The 16,139-nt window shown below is 38.7% G+C and overlaps 2 protein-coding genes and 1 long non-coding RNA gene across 5 annotated transcripts; 2 read left to right on the top strand and 1 right to left on the bottom strand.

Annotated features, from left to right (window-relative positions):
* Positions 1-3,510: 3,510 nt before the first annotated feature.
* LOC103977883 (uncharacterized) lies at positions 3,511-7,846 on the bottom strand. The gene is made up of 4 exons (XM_009393532.3): positions 7,581-7,846; positions 5,203-5,284; positions 4,589-4,747; positions 3,511-4,184 (listed from the first exon to the last, which is right to left on the bottom strand). The coding sequence occupies exons 1-4, from the start codon at positions 7,800-7,802 to the stop codon at positions 4,117-4,119; spliced, it is 531 nt and encodes a 176-aa protein (XP_009391807.3). The 5' UTR covers positions 7,803-7,846; the 3' UTR covers positions 3,511-4,116.
* Positions 7,847-9,309: 1,463 nt separating this feature from the next.
* LOC103978104 (uncharacterized) lies at positions 9,310-9,722 on the top strand. The gene is made up of 3 exons (XR_010496091.1): positions 9,310-9,417; positions 9,511-9,592; positions 9,671-9,722. It is a non-coding gene; the product is annotated as an uncharacterized LOC103978104 (long non-coding RNA).
* A 1,878-nt stretch (positions 9,723-11,600) lies between these two features.
* LOC135620103 (fasciclin-like arabinogalactan protein 7) lies at positions 11,601-13,965 on the top strand. Of its 3 annotated transcripts, none has more exons than XM_065122777.1 (2): positions 11,601-11,801; positions 12,908-13,965. In XM_065122777.1, the coding sequence occupies exon 2, from the start codon at positions 12,964-12,966 to the stop codon at positions 13,753-13,755; it is 792 nt and encodes a 263-aa protein (XP_064978849.1). In that variant the 5' UTR covers positions 11,601-11,801; positions 12,908-12,963; the 3' UTR covers positions 13,756-13,965. The 3 variants fall into 3 exon arrangements, with proteins under 3 accessions (XP_064978849.1, XP_064978841.1, XP_064978853.1); XM_065122769.1 differs by having other exon boundaries at positions 11,604-11,801; positions 12,919-13,965; XM_065122781.1 differs by lacking the exon at positions 11,601-11,801 and adding an exon at positions 11,848-11,984 and having other exon boundaries at positions 12,919-13,965.
* Positions 13,966-16,139: the final 2,174 nt, after the last annotated feature.

Below are 16,139 nucleotides of genomic sequence, written 5' to 3'. Positions count from 1 at the left end.
AAATTGTTAGACGCCAATTATGTATTTTTCATATCCATAGTTCTAAGCAACTAGTAGACTCACTCACAAAGTCTCTCGCCCGTAGAATATTTTAATTCCATTACTCCAAGATTAACATATTTGATGGAAGCTTAATTTTAGGTAAATATGAAATGATAACTTTTTATTTCTTCTAATCCTGAATGAATCTATAATTTAAGTTCACATATAATTGAAGAAAAAAATTTCTCATAATTTATATAAATATACAGTATCTTTCTTTTCATAATAAAATTTCAATATAAACATATTTTACCTTTGTCGAGAAAGACGTACTCAGTGTTTGGTCGGTCACTAACGAACTTGTGTTTTAATAACGATTAACCAAAGAGAAAAGAGACATTTAATGTGATCTCACTAACGTAAATGATTGAGGTAAGATTGGCTCAAGTTTTTTTTTGCTTTGTGAATGTTTTGTGATGGAAATTAAGTATATTTTGAAGTATAAACTTCATTGTGCACTCCCTAAAAATAATTTTGACTAGAGTTCATGATAATAGAGAGATTTCCTCAACTGCATGAGGAAATCTCGTCGCTAGAAAAATCTTTTATTTCACTATGTATAAATAGACATTATATGACACTAATTGAGATGTGCTTTCTCTTTACCTTTACAATTTCACTCTTCATTCTATCACTTTATCATGGTATTAAGAAGAGAGGTGTGAACCTCTGCCTCTGGCCAGCGACCACCACCGCTGCAGCCACATTCCCAAGTGAGACTCCATGGTCAATCCTTATCTTCCTCACCGCGACAATCTTCACTGATATGCCACAACACTCTATAGACTTGAGGAGATCGAAGGGGACGCCTATGCCCTAAAAAATCTGCACGCTGGGCGGTCCGACGCTCTCCTCTGCTTATACGTACAGTTACACCATGCACAACACTGCGTAGATTGCTGTTGTGTGCACGAACTCAAGCCACCATAGTCACCCACCTCTTACCTCCACACACTCCTCAACTAGTTGGCTCTGTTGAATGCAAATATTGACATATCGTAAAAACTAGTCTCACTCTTCTACATCAAGCCTCCATGCCAGCCTCTTTTTGGTATGTAGCTTTTCAAACTGTCATTTACCTTATTAATCGTATGCTCACTCTACTACTCCAATATCAATCACCATTTGAAAATTTATTTTTCAAATCCCTTAATCTTCACAAACTCAGAATATTTGATTATTTATGTTATCCATGGCTACGTCCCTATACACTATATAAGATCACACCAAGATCTAAGCCTTGTATTTTCATAGGATATTCTCTTGAACATAATGTCTTTCGATGCTACGATCCTAAAACTCAAAAAGTCTTTATCTTTCGCCATGTTATTTTTGTGGAATCTACCTTTTCATTTCAAAATCATGAGTCTTGGCTACTTCAACAAATATATATCACTGGAGTATACCATCGATCCCCTCAAATGAACCTCTCACCACACCATCCAGTCCCTTTTCTCAAGATCCACACTCTTTTGTTCTCTAGGTTCAATAGCTCCTCGCTCCCTCAATTACTTCTTCTCTTCCTTCTTTACAAATATCATCCACTACTAGTGTCATATCCTCATAAACACAACAATCTTCTTTACCTAGTGCCACTGATGTATCTCAGCCCAACCCAACCCATGTCAATGCCTCTCCACCACTCATACTAATACCACAACCTATATAGCTCCTAGACATCCAATGACAACTCGCTCAAAAAGTGGTATCTTTAAACCACGTTAAGTTCTCGACCTACATGCTCTCATACAATCCTCTCCTGAGACCAATGAACCTACCACAATCACTCAAGCCCAAAAATCTCTATACTAGCGTAAAGCTATGTGTGAAGAATATGATGCTCTACTCCATAACTCTATATAGATTCTTGTGTCATTTCATCCTACACAAAACATCATCGAGTGTAAATGAGTCTTTCGAATTAAGTGGAACCCAAACGGGTTTGTTGCTAGATGCAAAGCATGTTTAGTTGCCAAAGGATACGACCTAGAGTTGACTTCATAGAGACTTTCAGCCCCGTAATTAAACCTACAACAATTCGGCTTATTCTAAGTTTGGTCATCTCCAAGGGCTGGCACTTACGCCAACTGGACGTTAATAATGTCTTTTTACAGGGGACTCTAACTGAAGATGTCTTTATGCAGTAACCCCCTGGCTTCGTTCATTATCAGTATCCGAGACATGTCTACAAACTACAAAAAGTCATTTATAGACTCCGTCAGGCTCCAAGAGCTTAGTATACTAAACTTGGATCGTTTCCGATATCAAGTGGCTTCCTCAACTCCAAGTCTGATACCTCTTTATTCTTATGAAAACAAAATGGGAATACAATATATCTTCTAGTGTATGTAGATGATATTATTGTCATGGGCAATGATACCTTGGAGATTCAGACATTTTTAAAGCAATTAATTGGTTGATCGATGCTCCCTCAAAGATTTAGGACCCCTAAGCTACTTTTTGGGAATGTAAGCAACATCTACATCCTCAGGTCTCCTCTTATCACAAAGAAAGTATATTCAAGACTTATTATCAAAGACAAATATACTGGATGCAAAAGAGGTTACAACTCCTCTCTCTATTAGTGCATCACTCAAAATATGTGATGACAACACTCCTATAGACTCAACTCAATACCGCCAAGTACTTGGCTCCTTACAGTACTTGGCTCTCACCCGTCCAGATATCTCATTTACAGTCAATAAACTATCTCAATACATGCACCAGCCTTCTGCTATGCATTGGTCTGTGGTTAAACAATTTTTACGATATCTTAAATGGACCCTCAATTATGGTGTCTTTCTCCGCAAACACACTCCACTTCATCTTCATGCCTTTGCTAATGTTGATTGGCAGGAAACTTTGATGATCGCACCTCCATCTCAGGGTATGTCATCTTTCTTGGGTCTAATCCAATCAGTTGGAGTTCTAAGAAGCAAAAGACAATCACCCGATTTACAACTGAAGCTGAATATCGTGTCATCGCTACTGCTGCTGCTGAACTCAATTGGGTTACAAATTTCCTCAAGAAACTCAAAGTCAGCTCTACCCTTACTCCTACAATATATTGTGACAATGTTGGAGCTACCTACATATGTGTCAATCTAGTGTTCCACTCACGCATGAAACACATTGCCATCGACTTTCACTTCGTGCGAGATCAAATTGTCAGATATCAACTTCGTGTCACTCATATTCATACGGCTGATCAACTAGCAGACTCGCTCACGAAGCTTCTAGCCCGCAAACTATATTTGTTCATCGGGTCTAAGATCGATATCCTTGACAGGAGCTCGATCCCACGGGGCCATGATAACAGAGAGATTTCCTCATGTGAAAATCTTGTTGCTTAGTTGAAAAAAATCCTCTCTTTCACTGTGTATAAATAGATATCATATATTCTGTTTCTCGAAACCACTGCGGGAAGAAACAATTCAAATGCATGGACAATTCATCGATGATAAAGACTGATGACAAGATCAAGTTGCATAAGAAGTCTATGCGAGTGGCAAATACATATAAGTTTAATGACAGACCTTTAGAGATTCATTGTCAAAGAAGAGGGACGCCATTACAAAGTGAAGGACTGCACATTTTACTGTATGCCCGACCTCTTTACTGGAGAACTGCATGATTGATTTTATAGCCATAACATGTACACAACAGTTTCTAAAGGAGAGGGAGGTCCCTCTCGTAGTTGAAGACCAAAGGCAGGAGATTCCTTGTACATGCAGATGACTTGGTGGAACAGATACTCGCCATTGAAATTGGAAATCAAACAGAATTATGGATAAGAACTTCTCAGAAAAGTCTCCATCTTCAGCAGGCAAGAGAACATGAGGATTCGTGAGACAAATGTTATCCTTCAATCCCACAAATTGTACGAGGAATAAGATTCAGCACAAAAAGCGTACACAGGAAGCGGAGCACCACCATATAGCCTTGTCATATGTAGTACTGTGTACTGTCACCGTAAATTATATATTTGATATATAAAAGAACAATTAGCTGAAATACGCCTTTTTCCTGTGTATTTTTACAGGGAGAGAGAAATTTGTTCCAGCATCCAGAAGTTTAGCCACTGGATGTCGCTTGTAGATAGCTCAATACATGTTGCTGTCCAGTTAAGCACTCCACCAATCCTTAAAATTGCCAAAGAGAAATTTTTGTTTAAAATATGGTCTAAATAAGTTATAAATTGCATGTGCTCCACATGAAATACCATTTATTCAAACCAAGGAATAAAGTTTACACTTAAATATACACCAATTAGAAATATGCTGAACCTGTCAATAACTCTAGTAGTAATTGTGCATGTTCCAACTAAACCTTAAAAAATAGAATTGATTTAATATTTAATTTACAAATGGTTGCAGTTTCTTTGGAATATTGGAGAACTTTTCCTAGTTTTCAAAGAGAAATCTAGAACTAATCACCATGACTGAAGTACTGAAGGATTCATCTGTAAGCCTATATGTTGCATCCTTTTAAATGTGGAACCTATGTGCATTTTGGAGTTAGTAATTAAAGGAAAGTAATATGTTACCATTTGTGAAATGGCGGCAGTCATGTTTTCCAACAGTCAGATGAGTTGACCAGTCTTCACTGAATTTGTTGGCCACCTCAACACCATCGTCATCAGAAAATCCAATAAACCAGCACCGACTTTTAGGTATCCTCTGCAGCTTTCTTTTTAGAACAACTCCTAAAGAAGAGGACAAAAGGCAAAGGCATATTGTTGAGAACCAAGAACATTTTATTTTTGTAAAATCAGTTTTATGGATGGTCAGGAGAAATCAACCACTCATAAAATGAGCACAATGAAGCAACTCTAGAAACTTGAAGAGTCGAGAGAAACTCAACTCCCAAGTAGCAATTTATGACACCTATATTTGATGCTATGGCTGCTTAATTGTGACATCAATTTCTGTAGTCCACAAAAATAAGAGAAATGGACAATAATAGCAAGGTAAAGCTAGATTTTCTGGAAGCCACTTGCTTTGCATACACACACAAATGCCAAAATAGAAATCTAATGATAACAAGTAGGCACTACAATGACTTTACAAAAAACAGTTATTGGATTATTACAATCTTGAATGGAAAAGAATGAATCCATGCAAGAAAGGATGTTACATCCATAACAAGGGATAGACCTACCAGGTATCTGTCTTCGAGATATGACAGAAAGTAATGCATAGAAGTTCTCAGGATCTTGAGGCTGAAAATCAAAGACGACCACCTGCAAGACAAATGAAATATGCATATCCTTTGTTAGAGGATACATGTGTCTAAAACTCCATGAATATAACTCTACACTTAGTGTGCCAGGCAATTTGTTATTTTCATGGCCCACATTAGGAAGTATAGAAAGCTTTTGCAACCTCCTAAATGAAGAGAAGTTTCGAAAGAAATTGTCAGTCCTACCCTAGGATCTTATTTTAGTTATCAAGAAGTATAAAGACAACATGGGCATGTAAACATAAAAACCATGATTATATTACTGTTATACGAAAAACTTTAATATCAAAAATTGAAATCAAATAACTATATATTAGATTTATGATGTGTACCTTTTCGATGTTGCTCAGAAAGCCTTTATCTAATCTGTAGGTGCAATCCAAAAACTGCAGTGATGTCGATTTATAAGAAAAGCTAGTTTCAACGTCTCCTCTCTTCTTATTCTTTATAGGACTGCTATGAGCGATTGATTATGGACAAAGGGGAGATGAGAGAAAATCTATAATCTCTCAATAACTGGTTTATGTGACTAAGGAGAGATGAGAGAATATCTAAATAATATTACATATCTATGTATCCACATCGAGTCCCTAGGAGATCTTGTCTATTTATAGGCAAGAGTAGAGGATCTATGATAAGTAATTAAAAGAGCTCATCCATCAAGGTCATCTCCTAAGGAATCATACCATAATTTAACTTTTTTTCTATTGACCGATAATCGTAATCAGATTCTAATCATATTTATAATATATCTTACTTAACTAGATAAGGCTACATAATCCAACAGGGCAATGATAAAATGGCATACATAACTATAATAATCAATATATGGCTAGGAAAATAAAAAAAATATTAATAATAGTGCTTCCACCACCAATCATTTATAAATTTATATTAAGAGGTAATTTGCTGTTGTAAGTGTTTTATGGCTTCATTAATGTGAATTGCACATAATCTCCTCTTCTAAGTTGAAGAGTGGATGCCTCTCGAAAAACCTACCATCATGATAATGATCGGTATGAGTTGGTATGGGCAATACATACCAGTTTAATGAAATATCAAGAGCTGGACTACATATTGCTGAAGTTATTCCTTGTATTAAAGTGGATCTTGGTGTAGTAGCCAACACAGATCACTATGGAAATTTGGTGTCGGTGGATATTGATCACTAAACGTTGGTACAGGTCTATAAATTGCTTGAACTTAGCAAGTCCTAATTCTAGCTCGTCACTCAAATGGGACTTCTGATCTAATACATGTTTCATCCAACATCTAGTTTACCATGAGAATATGAGTAGAGGCCAGTATCAGGAATGTGTTAATAAATTAAAATGTTGACATTTGTGCTTATTGACCTCCTAGCTCCCACTTTATTCAAAATGGCTTTAGGCTTATAGGTTGGGGTTTTATTGCTTATAATACTTAAAACATATTGTACTTGAAACAAATTAAGATATATATTGTAAGCATTTGGTTAACTCATTAAGTTATAATATATATATATATATATATATATATATATATATATATATATATATATATATATTATATGAAATGTTACTATGTTCCTATATGATACATATGAGCATGGTGTTTGTTATAGCGATAGCTTGTACTACCAAGTTATACCAAATAGGATTAGGTTCTACATTAATTTTCGACATTCTGCAATTGTTATAGGAAATTTTCCACATGCAGCTATCATTGAGCTCTATTCATATCCAATACCTGATGCTATATATTTAAAAGCAATGAAGAACTCCCAAATTAACAAAACAGACATGTGGTTACTTGACTAGTTTTCTAAACAAAACAACAAATTGATGTTTCCCATCATTTTCTTTTTCTTTTGATTTCAAGAGTGTTCCTGTCCAAGAATTGCCATCGATGTGTTTGATTTACTGTCAAGAACTTATTAATCCAGCAAATAACCCATACATGATCGCGGAGTTTATTGGGCTCTGTTCCTATGAGTTTGTAACGAATATTGACTTTGACATAGGCATCTGTTCATTGTACGCAGACATATTTCTCCAACTGCCAAAGCCTAGAGGCAAGCTTATGCCAATATCCAATAGGTCTCAGCCTTACATAATACTTATCATTTACGACAACCCTCAAGCAATTACAAGGCAGAGCAAAAGCACCAAGAAGCAACAAGCTATCGAAGTAAAATTAGGGAAGACCGGCAGAATCAAATCAGAGAAGTAACGGGAACGAAGAGTTTATTCCGAAAGATGAGCATGGTATCGAATGAATAAGAGATGGAATCATGAATCAGAGCAAAAGGGAGAGACCTGCGACTGAGACGGATCTGGTCTGACGACGACCATGAAGTGCTGCAGGTCCCAAACCCCCAGCGAGTACGCCGCAGACATGAGCATCTGGGCAGGGCCTTTGGCGGCCCTCAGAGGCACAGCAGCCACATACACTGCAGCTCGCCCTCTCCCCTGCTCCTTCGCAGAAGGAAGCGATGCCGTGGGCAATCTCGCCGACGCAAAGAAGCTCGCGGAAGCCATTCACCCACGGGATTCATCGCATGTTATCGTAAGAGGCACTTATTGTGTGGGAAGTGGCGAAGGACACGAGAGTCAATTGCCGCAGTGAAATGACACTCAGCTTCCCTAATAGCAGCACCGAATCACCAGCGGAAAATGTCAGGGGTGACGTGGACTCCCCATTTAGTACGAGCTCAAATCCATACGGTATGTAATATTTGGTTTATTAATTAATTTTCTATTTGCACAATATATATATATATATATATGAGTGATTTTATGTACCTCATCTTTTTTTTTTCAAATAGTTCCTATAATTTAAAAAATATTTAAATTATCCATTAAAATTGTTTTCACCTGTGACAATATTTTTGTCCACCACAACAAAGATACTATAATATCTACTTAAAAACATTATAAATAAATTAAATAAAATTAAAATATATTAAAAATTATTTCATATATCATATTATGATTCAAATAGGTATTTGTAATAGTTTAGGAATAATTTCCCCCAAACAGAAATAAAAAATAACTTATTACAATGTTTTGACAATCATAATAAAAATACTATAAAACTTATTAAAAATATTATAAGTGATTCAAATGAATTCCCAACCTTAGTCAAACCAACTACAAGCCTAAAAATATGATATCTTAATTATCTACAAAATTATAACAACTAAGGAGACACAATATGATCACCTATATTTTTAAATAATATTTATAGTATTTTCAGTACCTCAATAAAAAAATAAAAATACTATAATAGTTAATATTGGTAAAAAAACAGATGAAAAATTTTGTTGAGAAATTTTTTTAAGAATATTTTGAGTACTTTTTGAAAAAAAAAAATTAAAAAAGGGTACTGGGCTAAAATATAATTATTTTCTTGAAAAATCACCCGAAATATGAGTATTTTGTAGTGAAATCGCACACCCAAATTTGCTCTACAAGGGTTATTCACACAGTTGGCAGCCGATCCTTTGCTTGCTGCCACTGCATGGAGAATTGCTTCATAAAATATTATGCTTGGCTTCGGATTCTCACCATTGATTTCATTCTCTCAACAGAGATAAGTATGATATTAATTCAATTGTAGCTTCCATCTCCCATATAGAGAGCCACTTCATCCCCAATATCAGAAACAATGCTCGCCCACCCAAGCTTAAGCACTCCCGAGCTATGTTTAACTTCACATGCTAAAAGCTTCTTACCCTCTTTGCTGAAGAGGAACATGTCCAGCAGGAAGCCCAGTGAGTCTCCATTACTGCCTGCAAGTGCAGCCAAGTCGTCATCAGACGTGGGAGGGTACGATCCCCGCAACATCGAAAGAGCCATAAGACTACATTCAGCTATTACGAACAGAGGCTCCAAGAAATTCACGGAACTGATCGGTGATGAATGTCGATATTGTTTCGGTAGTCTTCCTCTCCATCCTTTGGCGCTATGTGAGGTAGAAACTTGACCGAACTCAGCGTTACCATGATATGTTATATTTCATGAGGAAAACCTGTTGGATCACTGTAGAAAGCTCTTCAAATGCTGCACTCTTTCATGGTGCGGAACAGCATCATGTTGGTGATGAAGCCGACGGCGGGCTATGGAGTTGACATTGGCTTTAGATGGTTCTCAAGTATGCTTGCTCAAAACCTAAGTCCTGCGACACAAACCTTACTGATTCATAATTCTGAGAGATTTGACGTGCAAGTGAATCCTGGGCTTTCAGATCTTGCGAAGGACAACTTACCCTTGAGCTTTGGTTGCACCATCTCTGCAGTTCAAGTGTACACGGGCATATTACTTCTAAGGTACTGATAGATGCATTATTGTCATTTGCTTAAGCATTGCTGTATCCAACCTGTTTATGAGTTCTGAACTTGTTGCAGGCATGCTAAAAGCATCATCGACTACTCATTGGCCCAAATGCAACTTCCGCAGGTAAGTTCTACAACACATTAATCCTTTCTAATATCGAGGAAGAATCATCATTCGATGGTAGCTCACATTCTTCACTGTACCAGAAGTTGGAGGTAACTCTTCTGCACATCATTGACAAGCTTGTACCCAAGACTGTTCCTGAAGGGAAGGAAAGAGCAGTCCTACTGTATTCCTTGCTTAGTCTACTGACCATGGTCATTTCTGTCTTCATCTTAAATAACACAATGGTGTAACATGTCACTTACTACGTATGTACTAAAAGAACACAATGGTGTACGCAAGTTACTAGTTCACGAATGCAACAAAACAAGCTCGGTGAGGTTGGTACATAGCTTCTTTATCTATGTGGGATGATGACTAATGATAGCAGGAAACACGTCCATGATCATTGTTTCACTCGGTTTTACCAAACAAGTCTCAAACTTAAGTTTGTGGGGAGTAGGAAAAGGTTTCGACGGCTTATTTGGTTGCTTATGCCAATCAAAGGTCCCCCTGTCCATCGTCCATCAATCTTTAGAGTCGGTCACTTGCTCATCAAGAACAAGCTTAATTTCCGATACATCGTAATTCAATTCTTGATGATGAAGATGTCAACATGCGCGGTTTGCTCCCATTGTTGTCTCGGACGAGGAAACTGCGTTGATTTGTTGATGTGGATGTGTTACACTAAGAAACATATATCAAACAGGTAGTATTCGCCATAATAACCAGCAGATATGTGGAGATGAAATTGGAAGGCCACAGATTAGGTAGTGAGTAGCCGGCTCACATGCGCGACATTTAATTAGTCATGGTAGGTGCTTTGCTGGCCATTTTAGGCTTTGCATTGGTATGATATAACAGATGAGATTGTATTATAAGAAGGGTTGGTTTCATAATGACAAATCCTCTTCGATCATTGAACACATTTTGTAATGATGATGAAACACGGTATGAATAGATGTTTGGTGTGGAAATTGGATGATCATCTTGCTTAATTAATGAGTGCAAAGTTGCAAGGCAAATGATCTATTCAGGAACAGAACACGAGTAAGTGAGGTTTGAAGAATCAACGTATGAGATGATTAGACGTGAAATGTCACTCGAAGTTGTAATTTTACATGCAGTAAAACAAAAACAAAAAAAAAAACATTAACGTGTTTTAAATCCACGTCAAATCTCTGGAAATGTAATCGGATCCGGATCTGGGTCTCAGCTTCAGATCCGAACCTGAGCAAAATCTCGCGAGATTATCGCGGCGAACGCCGCGCAAGCCGAGATGTTCTCCCGACCGACAAATAGTAGTCCACGCTCTCGCTTAACGTGCCTCGCTGGAACACGTTTACGCGAGGGGACCGACCCGATGGTGACGTCTTCCGCACAACCCTGACCGTGGAACACAATTAAAAACGGAAGACTTATCGTGATGCCAAGGACAAAATCTGCTGCGCCTACCAACCCTGTCGATCCTTGCCGCAGAGTAAAAGTAATGCCAATGCCGATTACGATCGTTTAGGTCAAAGGCATCCGTCGGGAATACCTCTCAAGGTGTACGTACTTATTTAGTCCACGGACGTGATACCACATGATCAGCTGCAAGATCCATAGCCGCTTCCACATTTAATTTACCATTCGAAAGTATTTCTAATTCAAAATCACATATCAGAAGTTTATGATCATCGTTATACCTATCCCACCGTCCATGAGACCAAATGTTTTCTCACGTTATGACAAACTTGCAAGAAGTAGCAGTGAGAACTATGATGCATCTCATGATAAATTTGGTGTCAGGACTTGGGGTAGAGTGCAAGGTGGACATTGTTTGAGGAAGAGGAAAAGGGGTATTAGTTGGAAGGTCAGTCTGGAAATCCTACCTGACATGGGTTGTCAAGTTTCTAAGGTGTAGCATCTCTCTCTCTCTCCTGTTGGTCTTTCATATCGCCTCCACCTTAGGCCCCTTCTGGTACAGTTACCTACTCACCTCACCACCACCTGCCACCCTTGGTTTCACTCCACTCCACTTTATATTAGACTGCCCTCACAGCCCCACCTCCATTGAGCTGGTGCTTCTCCTGGTCACCTTGCAGTTCCTCTGGTTTGGTCAGTTCTTCAAACCATCCTCCTCGCTGCATTTAGTTTCCTCATTATGGTTTTATATGTACCTGTTGTAAATATATGTGGCATTATCCTTTGGCAAAGGTGATCTCCACTTGCAGTGTGTTCTTTGAGATTCTTCCTGCCTTCTGTTGTGTTAGATCTTGCGCAGGGATTCCCTTGCTTCAGGTTACTAGAATTTCTTGATTCTCACTTGCAATATGTTTTATTGTCAAAACTCTTTTGGTCAATGGATTTGTCCCCTCTTTTATTTTTTTTGGATGAAGTAAATCTAGGGTTGGAGCCTTTTAGATCTTGTTTGGGATCAATGTTGTCCCTCATTTTCCTGGTTTTCCTACCATGGGATTGGTAATGATGTAATAGTTTCGTATGAAGATTATGGTTTTAGATCCTGTTTCTTTCTTTGGTAAATCACCTCTAGATCTTTGTGTCTAATTGTCCATGATTTCCTTCTGATATGATTTCTCGTTAAATGGCTATAGATCTTTGTACCTACTAGTCTTTTTGCTTCTCCTAACATTATTATTATTATTATTATTTGGTTAAAGATTGAACACAGTGGAAGAGATTGATGTTGCTTTCATGTACTTGGGGTTTAGGAAACAGACAGATGCATGTTTGTGCTTTCTCATTCAATTTGATGAAGCAGTCCATTCATATTAAGACATCAACATGCATCACATTCGTTCACCTTGTGGGTTTATTTTTCTTCTCTGACTCCATATGTCATCTTGATATGCTCCCCCCTTGGGATGTGAATGATCTACAAAAATTGTGGTTCATTCCCTGCCGTTGATTTCGCAATTCGATGACTATTTTTCTGGATCTAAATTCCGAAAGGTTCAATCTTCGATGTGTTCCTCTAGCTTAACAATTTTCCACTGCAGAGACAGCTCTAGCAGTGTAGCCTTCTTGTCTGATGGTTATTTGATGATTCTCTATTGCATGGAACAAAATTCTTTCTGCTTGGTTAATATTTCAGACAAGAAATCCAAATGACAACTTTATTTTCATAAGAGATATTATTCAGTGATTTCGTATCAAACAATCAAAATGGGTTTTGTATGCATATGTTTGTTGATTCTGATCAGATTTCTTGCAGGGACTTGCAAAGTGATACTACAGGAAGAGGAGAGGATTTGGATAAATGGGGCTTACAGCAATCTTTTGTGCAAGCACTCTACTAGCTCTGTTGATCTCTTCTTCTACGACTGCACAATCTCCTCCAGCCCCATTTCTACCTCCATCTCCGGCACCTGCGCCTGCTCCTGCTCCTGCACCACATCTTGTGAACCTCACTGACCTACTTTCAGTTGCTGGCCCTTTTAGCACTTTCCTCAACTACCTACTGCAAACCAAAGTCATCGATACATTTCAGAACCAGGTTAACAGCAGCAAACAAGGTATCACCATCTTTGTGCCAAAAGATTCGGCTTTTGCAGCCCTCGAGAAGTCTGACCTCGGCAATCTTACCCAAAACCAACTGAGGACCCTGATGCTCTACCATGCCTTCCCTAAGTTCTACTCACTGTCTCAATTCAAGAACCTGAGCAATTCGAACCCGGTCAGTACATTCGCTGGCGGGCAGTATGCATTGAATGTCACCGACACGTCTGGGCTCATTCGTGTTGTTTCAAACTGGGCAACCTCGAAGATATCTAGCAGCGTCTGGTCAACAGCTCCAGTGGCACTTTATCAGATCGATAAGGTTTTGCTTCCATTAGCAATCTTCAGCACTGATCCGCCTCTAGCACCAGCTCCGGCACCGGCTCCAGAAACCAAGAAACCATCAGATCTGTCTCCAACCCAAAGCGGAATCGCTTCTGCTCCCAAATCTTCCGAGTCATCAACCACTAATGGTTCTTCATTCGGCACCAGCATCTGCCTCTTCAACTACTTGGTTCTGGTTCTCTCTGGAGTTCTGATGCTTATTATGTGAGGGGCTCTGCTCTCTGGAGAATCCTTCAAGGCACAGAATGCAGCACATACACTGCCTTGGCTTTCTTTTGGTTCAATTCTGGTCATTCTTCATGGTGGAGTAGATGTGATGTTTGAATGGAATTTGCTACATGTGTTGTGCTATAGCTACTATCTGTCGATATAGTTTTTTCATTTAGTGATATGGAGGATATTGGGATGTTTTACTTCATTCTATGAGATAATATGCTTTAAACTTTGCCTGAAATAAGAGATGATGATGATGATGATGATGGCATGCTGAACAAGTTCCATGCCTTTTAAAGTTTGTCTGCCTTGCAGTCAGAGGATGTTATGGCACAAAATGTTATTAGTGTCAATCTTACTGTTGAGAGAAAGTTCAGATGTGCTATGGTGACCTTTTTTTTTTATTTGGTGAATAATCAAAGCTTATGCAACACATTGAATTGCTTGTCATCATAGTGCCACCTTGAATTTGAGTAGCCATTAAGGACACACACCATGGTTCCAAATTGGGAACAATAGGTGGTGTTTATTTGGAAGCAAGAGCATGTGAAACAAGAAAGAATGGAAGATTTTAGCCAGTCTTTGGACTGAGGACATGAATGATCCATGTGAAGTAGCTTTCTATTGTCAAGCCATCTAGCCATGTGAAATGTTGTTCATTTGGTCATCTTCCCACATGCAAAGTGATCCTTTAGAACAGAACTTTGGGGCAACTGATGTATTAAATTCTTATCTTTTTTTCTATTTTCTGACTATTCTTAATTGCTGTTACTTTGCCTCTTGTTTTAAAGATAAAAAGTAATTTACCATTGTTATTCTTGTATCATCGTATTGGGTTTGAGTCAAACTAATTAGAATTAATATACATTAGATTGGACACCGATGCAACTCCACAGATTAAGCCTATTAATTTGTGGATCAATCAAAATATGCCATTCTTTCGATACTTAGTAACATGAGACTCTCTCTTTAGTCCCCTCAATGCTTCCTGTGTTGTATATCATGAAAAGAAAAATCAAGAACAACATGGTTCTTGAAAGGAATCATTAATTAATTGACATCTTGTGTCATCTCTGGATAATTAGTGCAAAGAGATATTAGACTATGCAACTATTGAGCTGGAAAGGGAGTGCAGTCGAAGGAGAAATAATGTGATAAAAGCTGGACAGCAAGTGGCCAATTGGAACAACATAGGCATGTCTTTTTCTGCAGATACTTGTGTTTATCTCTCCATTATAGAGGGATATGTTGCAGCCAAAGATTTGTTCTTGATCTTCCACAGAGGAGCTGCTCAGAAATATTAATCTGAGATGTTACTGTTCTTATTTCTTTTTTGTTTGTGCAGCTTCCACTGTAGAGAAGAACATGAAAACAAATGCTGGAATTAATGATTCTTTCACCAAAACACACATTCTCTCTCTCTCTCTCTCTCTCTCTCTCTCTCTCTCTCTCTAGAGCTCACTTATAAGAGCCTAAGCAATAGGGAAGAATTCTCGGATCAGCTTCTTGAGGACGACGCTGACGGATGCAAGCGAACGGGGCAGTGGTGGTGGGAGAACATTCTTGGGCCCCACATCCCTTCAAACCGGGCTTGAACCCGACCGCTGTTGTCGGGTTTGGATTCCCCAAATCTCCACCCGCGCTCTTCCACCTTCGAGACCCGTGCTTCGGAAGCAAAGCCAGCGGTCAAATCAATCGCCCATTTGACAATCCATTGGATCTTTGTATCATATATATACATATATATATATGAGTGGATTTTGTCACATGGAACTAATTAATGCATGCATTCTACAAGAAACGGGGGGAAATAATTATCATGCAGGGAAGTAAGTAATGATAGTAAAATGATAATGATGTTTATCAGCTTGGATGGAGTCGAGGCCGACAAGAAACCGCATGAAGTGGAGAAAGGGGAAAAGGAAGTCAACAAAACGCTCGTCATCTTCTTGGCAACACCCTTCCTCCCTTTTCTTATTCCTCTCTCATATCCTCTTTCTTTAAGACCCCCATCATCTTCTCCTTGGTGTTTCTTTTATCTCCGAGTAGCACCACCACCCACCATCTACTTGCGCATCTTCCTTCCTCTTCTTCTTCTCTTTTGGCCCTCTCTCGCTCTCCGTTCTTTGCTGCCCCACGACAGCATGAAGGCTGAGGCGGCGGGTGCTGCTGTATCTTGCAGGAGACTTCCCCTTGCGATACTCTACCGGCTCTTGTTCTTGCTCACGGCATTCCACGAGCCATTTCGGAAACTTTCTTCGGGTCTCAGCCACAGAAGTAGGTCAAAAAACATGGGTTTTAGATGATGAACTCATTGGCGATCGATGGCATACACGGGATAGTCAGGCAATTAATTTTTTCCCCCTTAGCTTCTACTAC

This window comes from Musa acuminata, chromosome BXJ1-3 (genome assembly GCF_036884655.1).
Source record: "Musa acuminata AAA Group cultivar baxijiao chromosome BXJ1-3, Cavendish_Baxijiao_AAA, whole genome shotgun sequence".
NCBI classification, from domain to species: Eukaryota; Viridiplantae; Streptophyta; class Magnoliopsida; order Zingiberales; family Musaceae; genus Musa; species Musa acuminata.
This window is presented reverse-complemented; position numbering and strand designations above follow the sequence as displayed.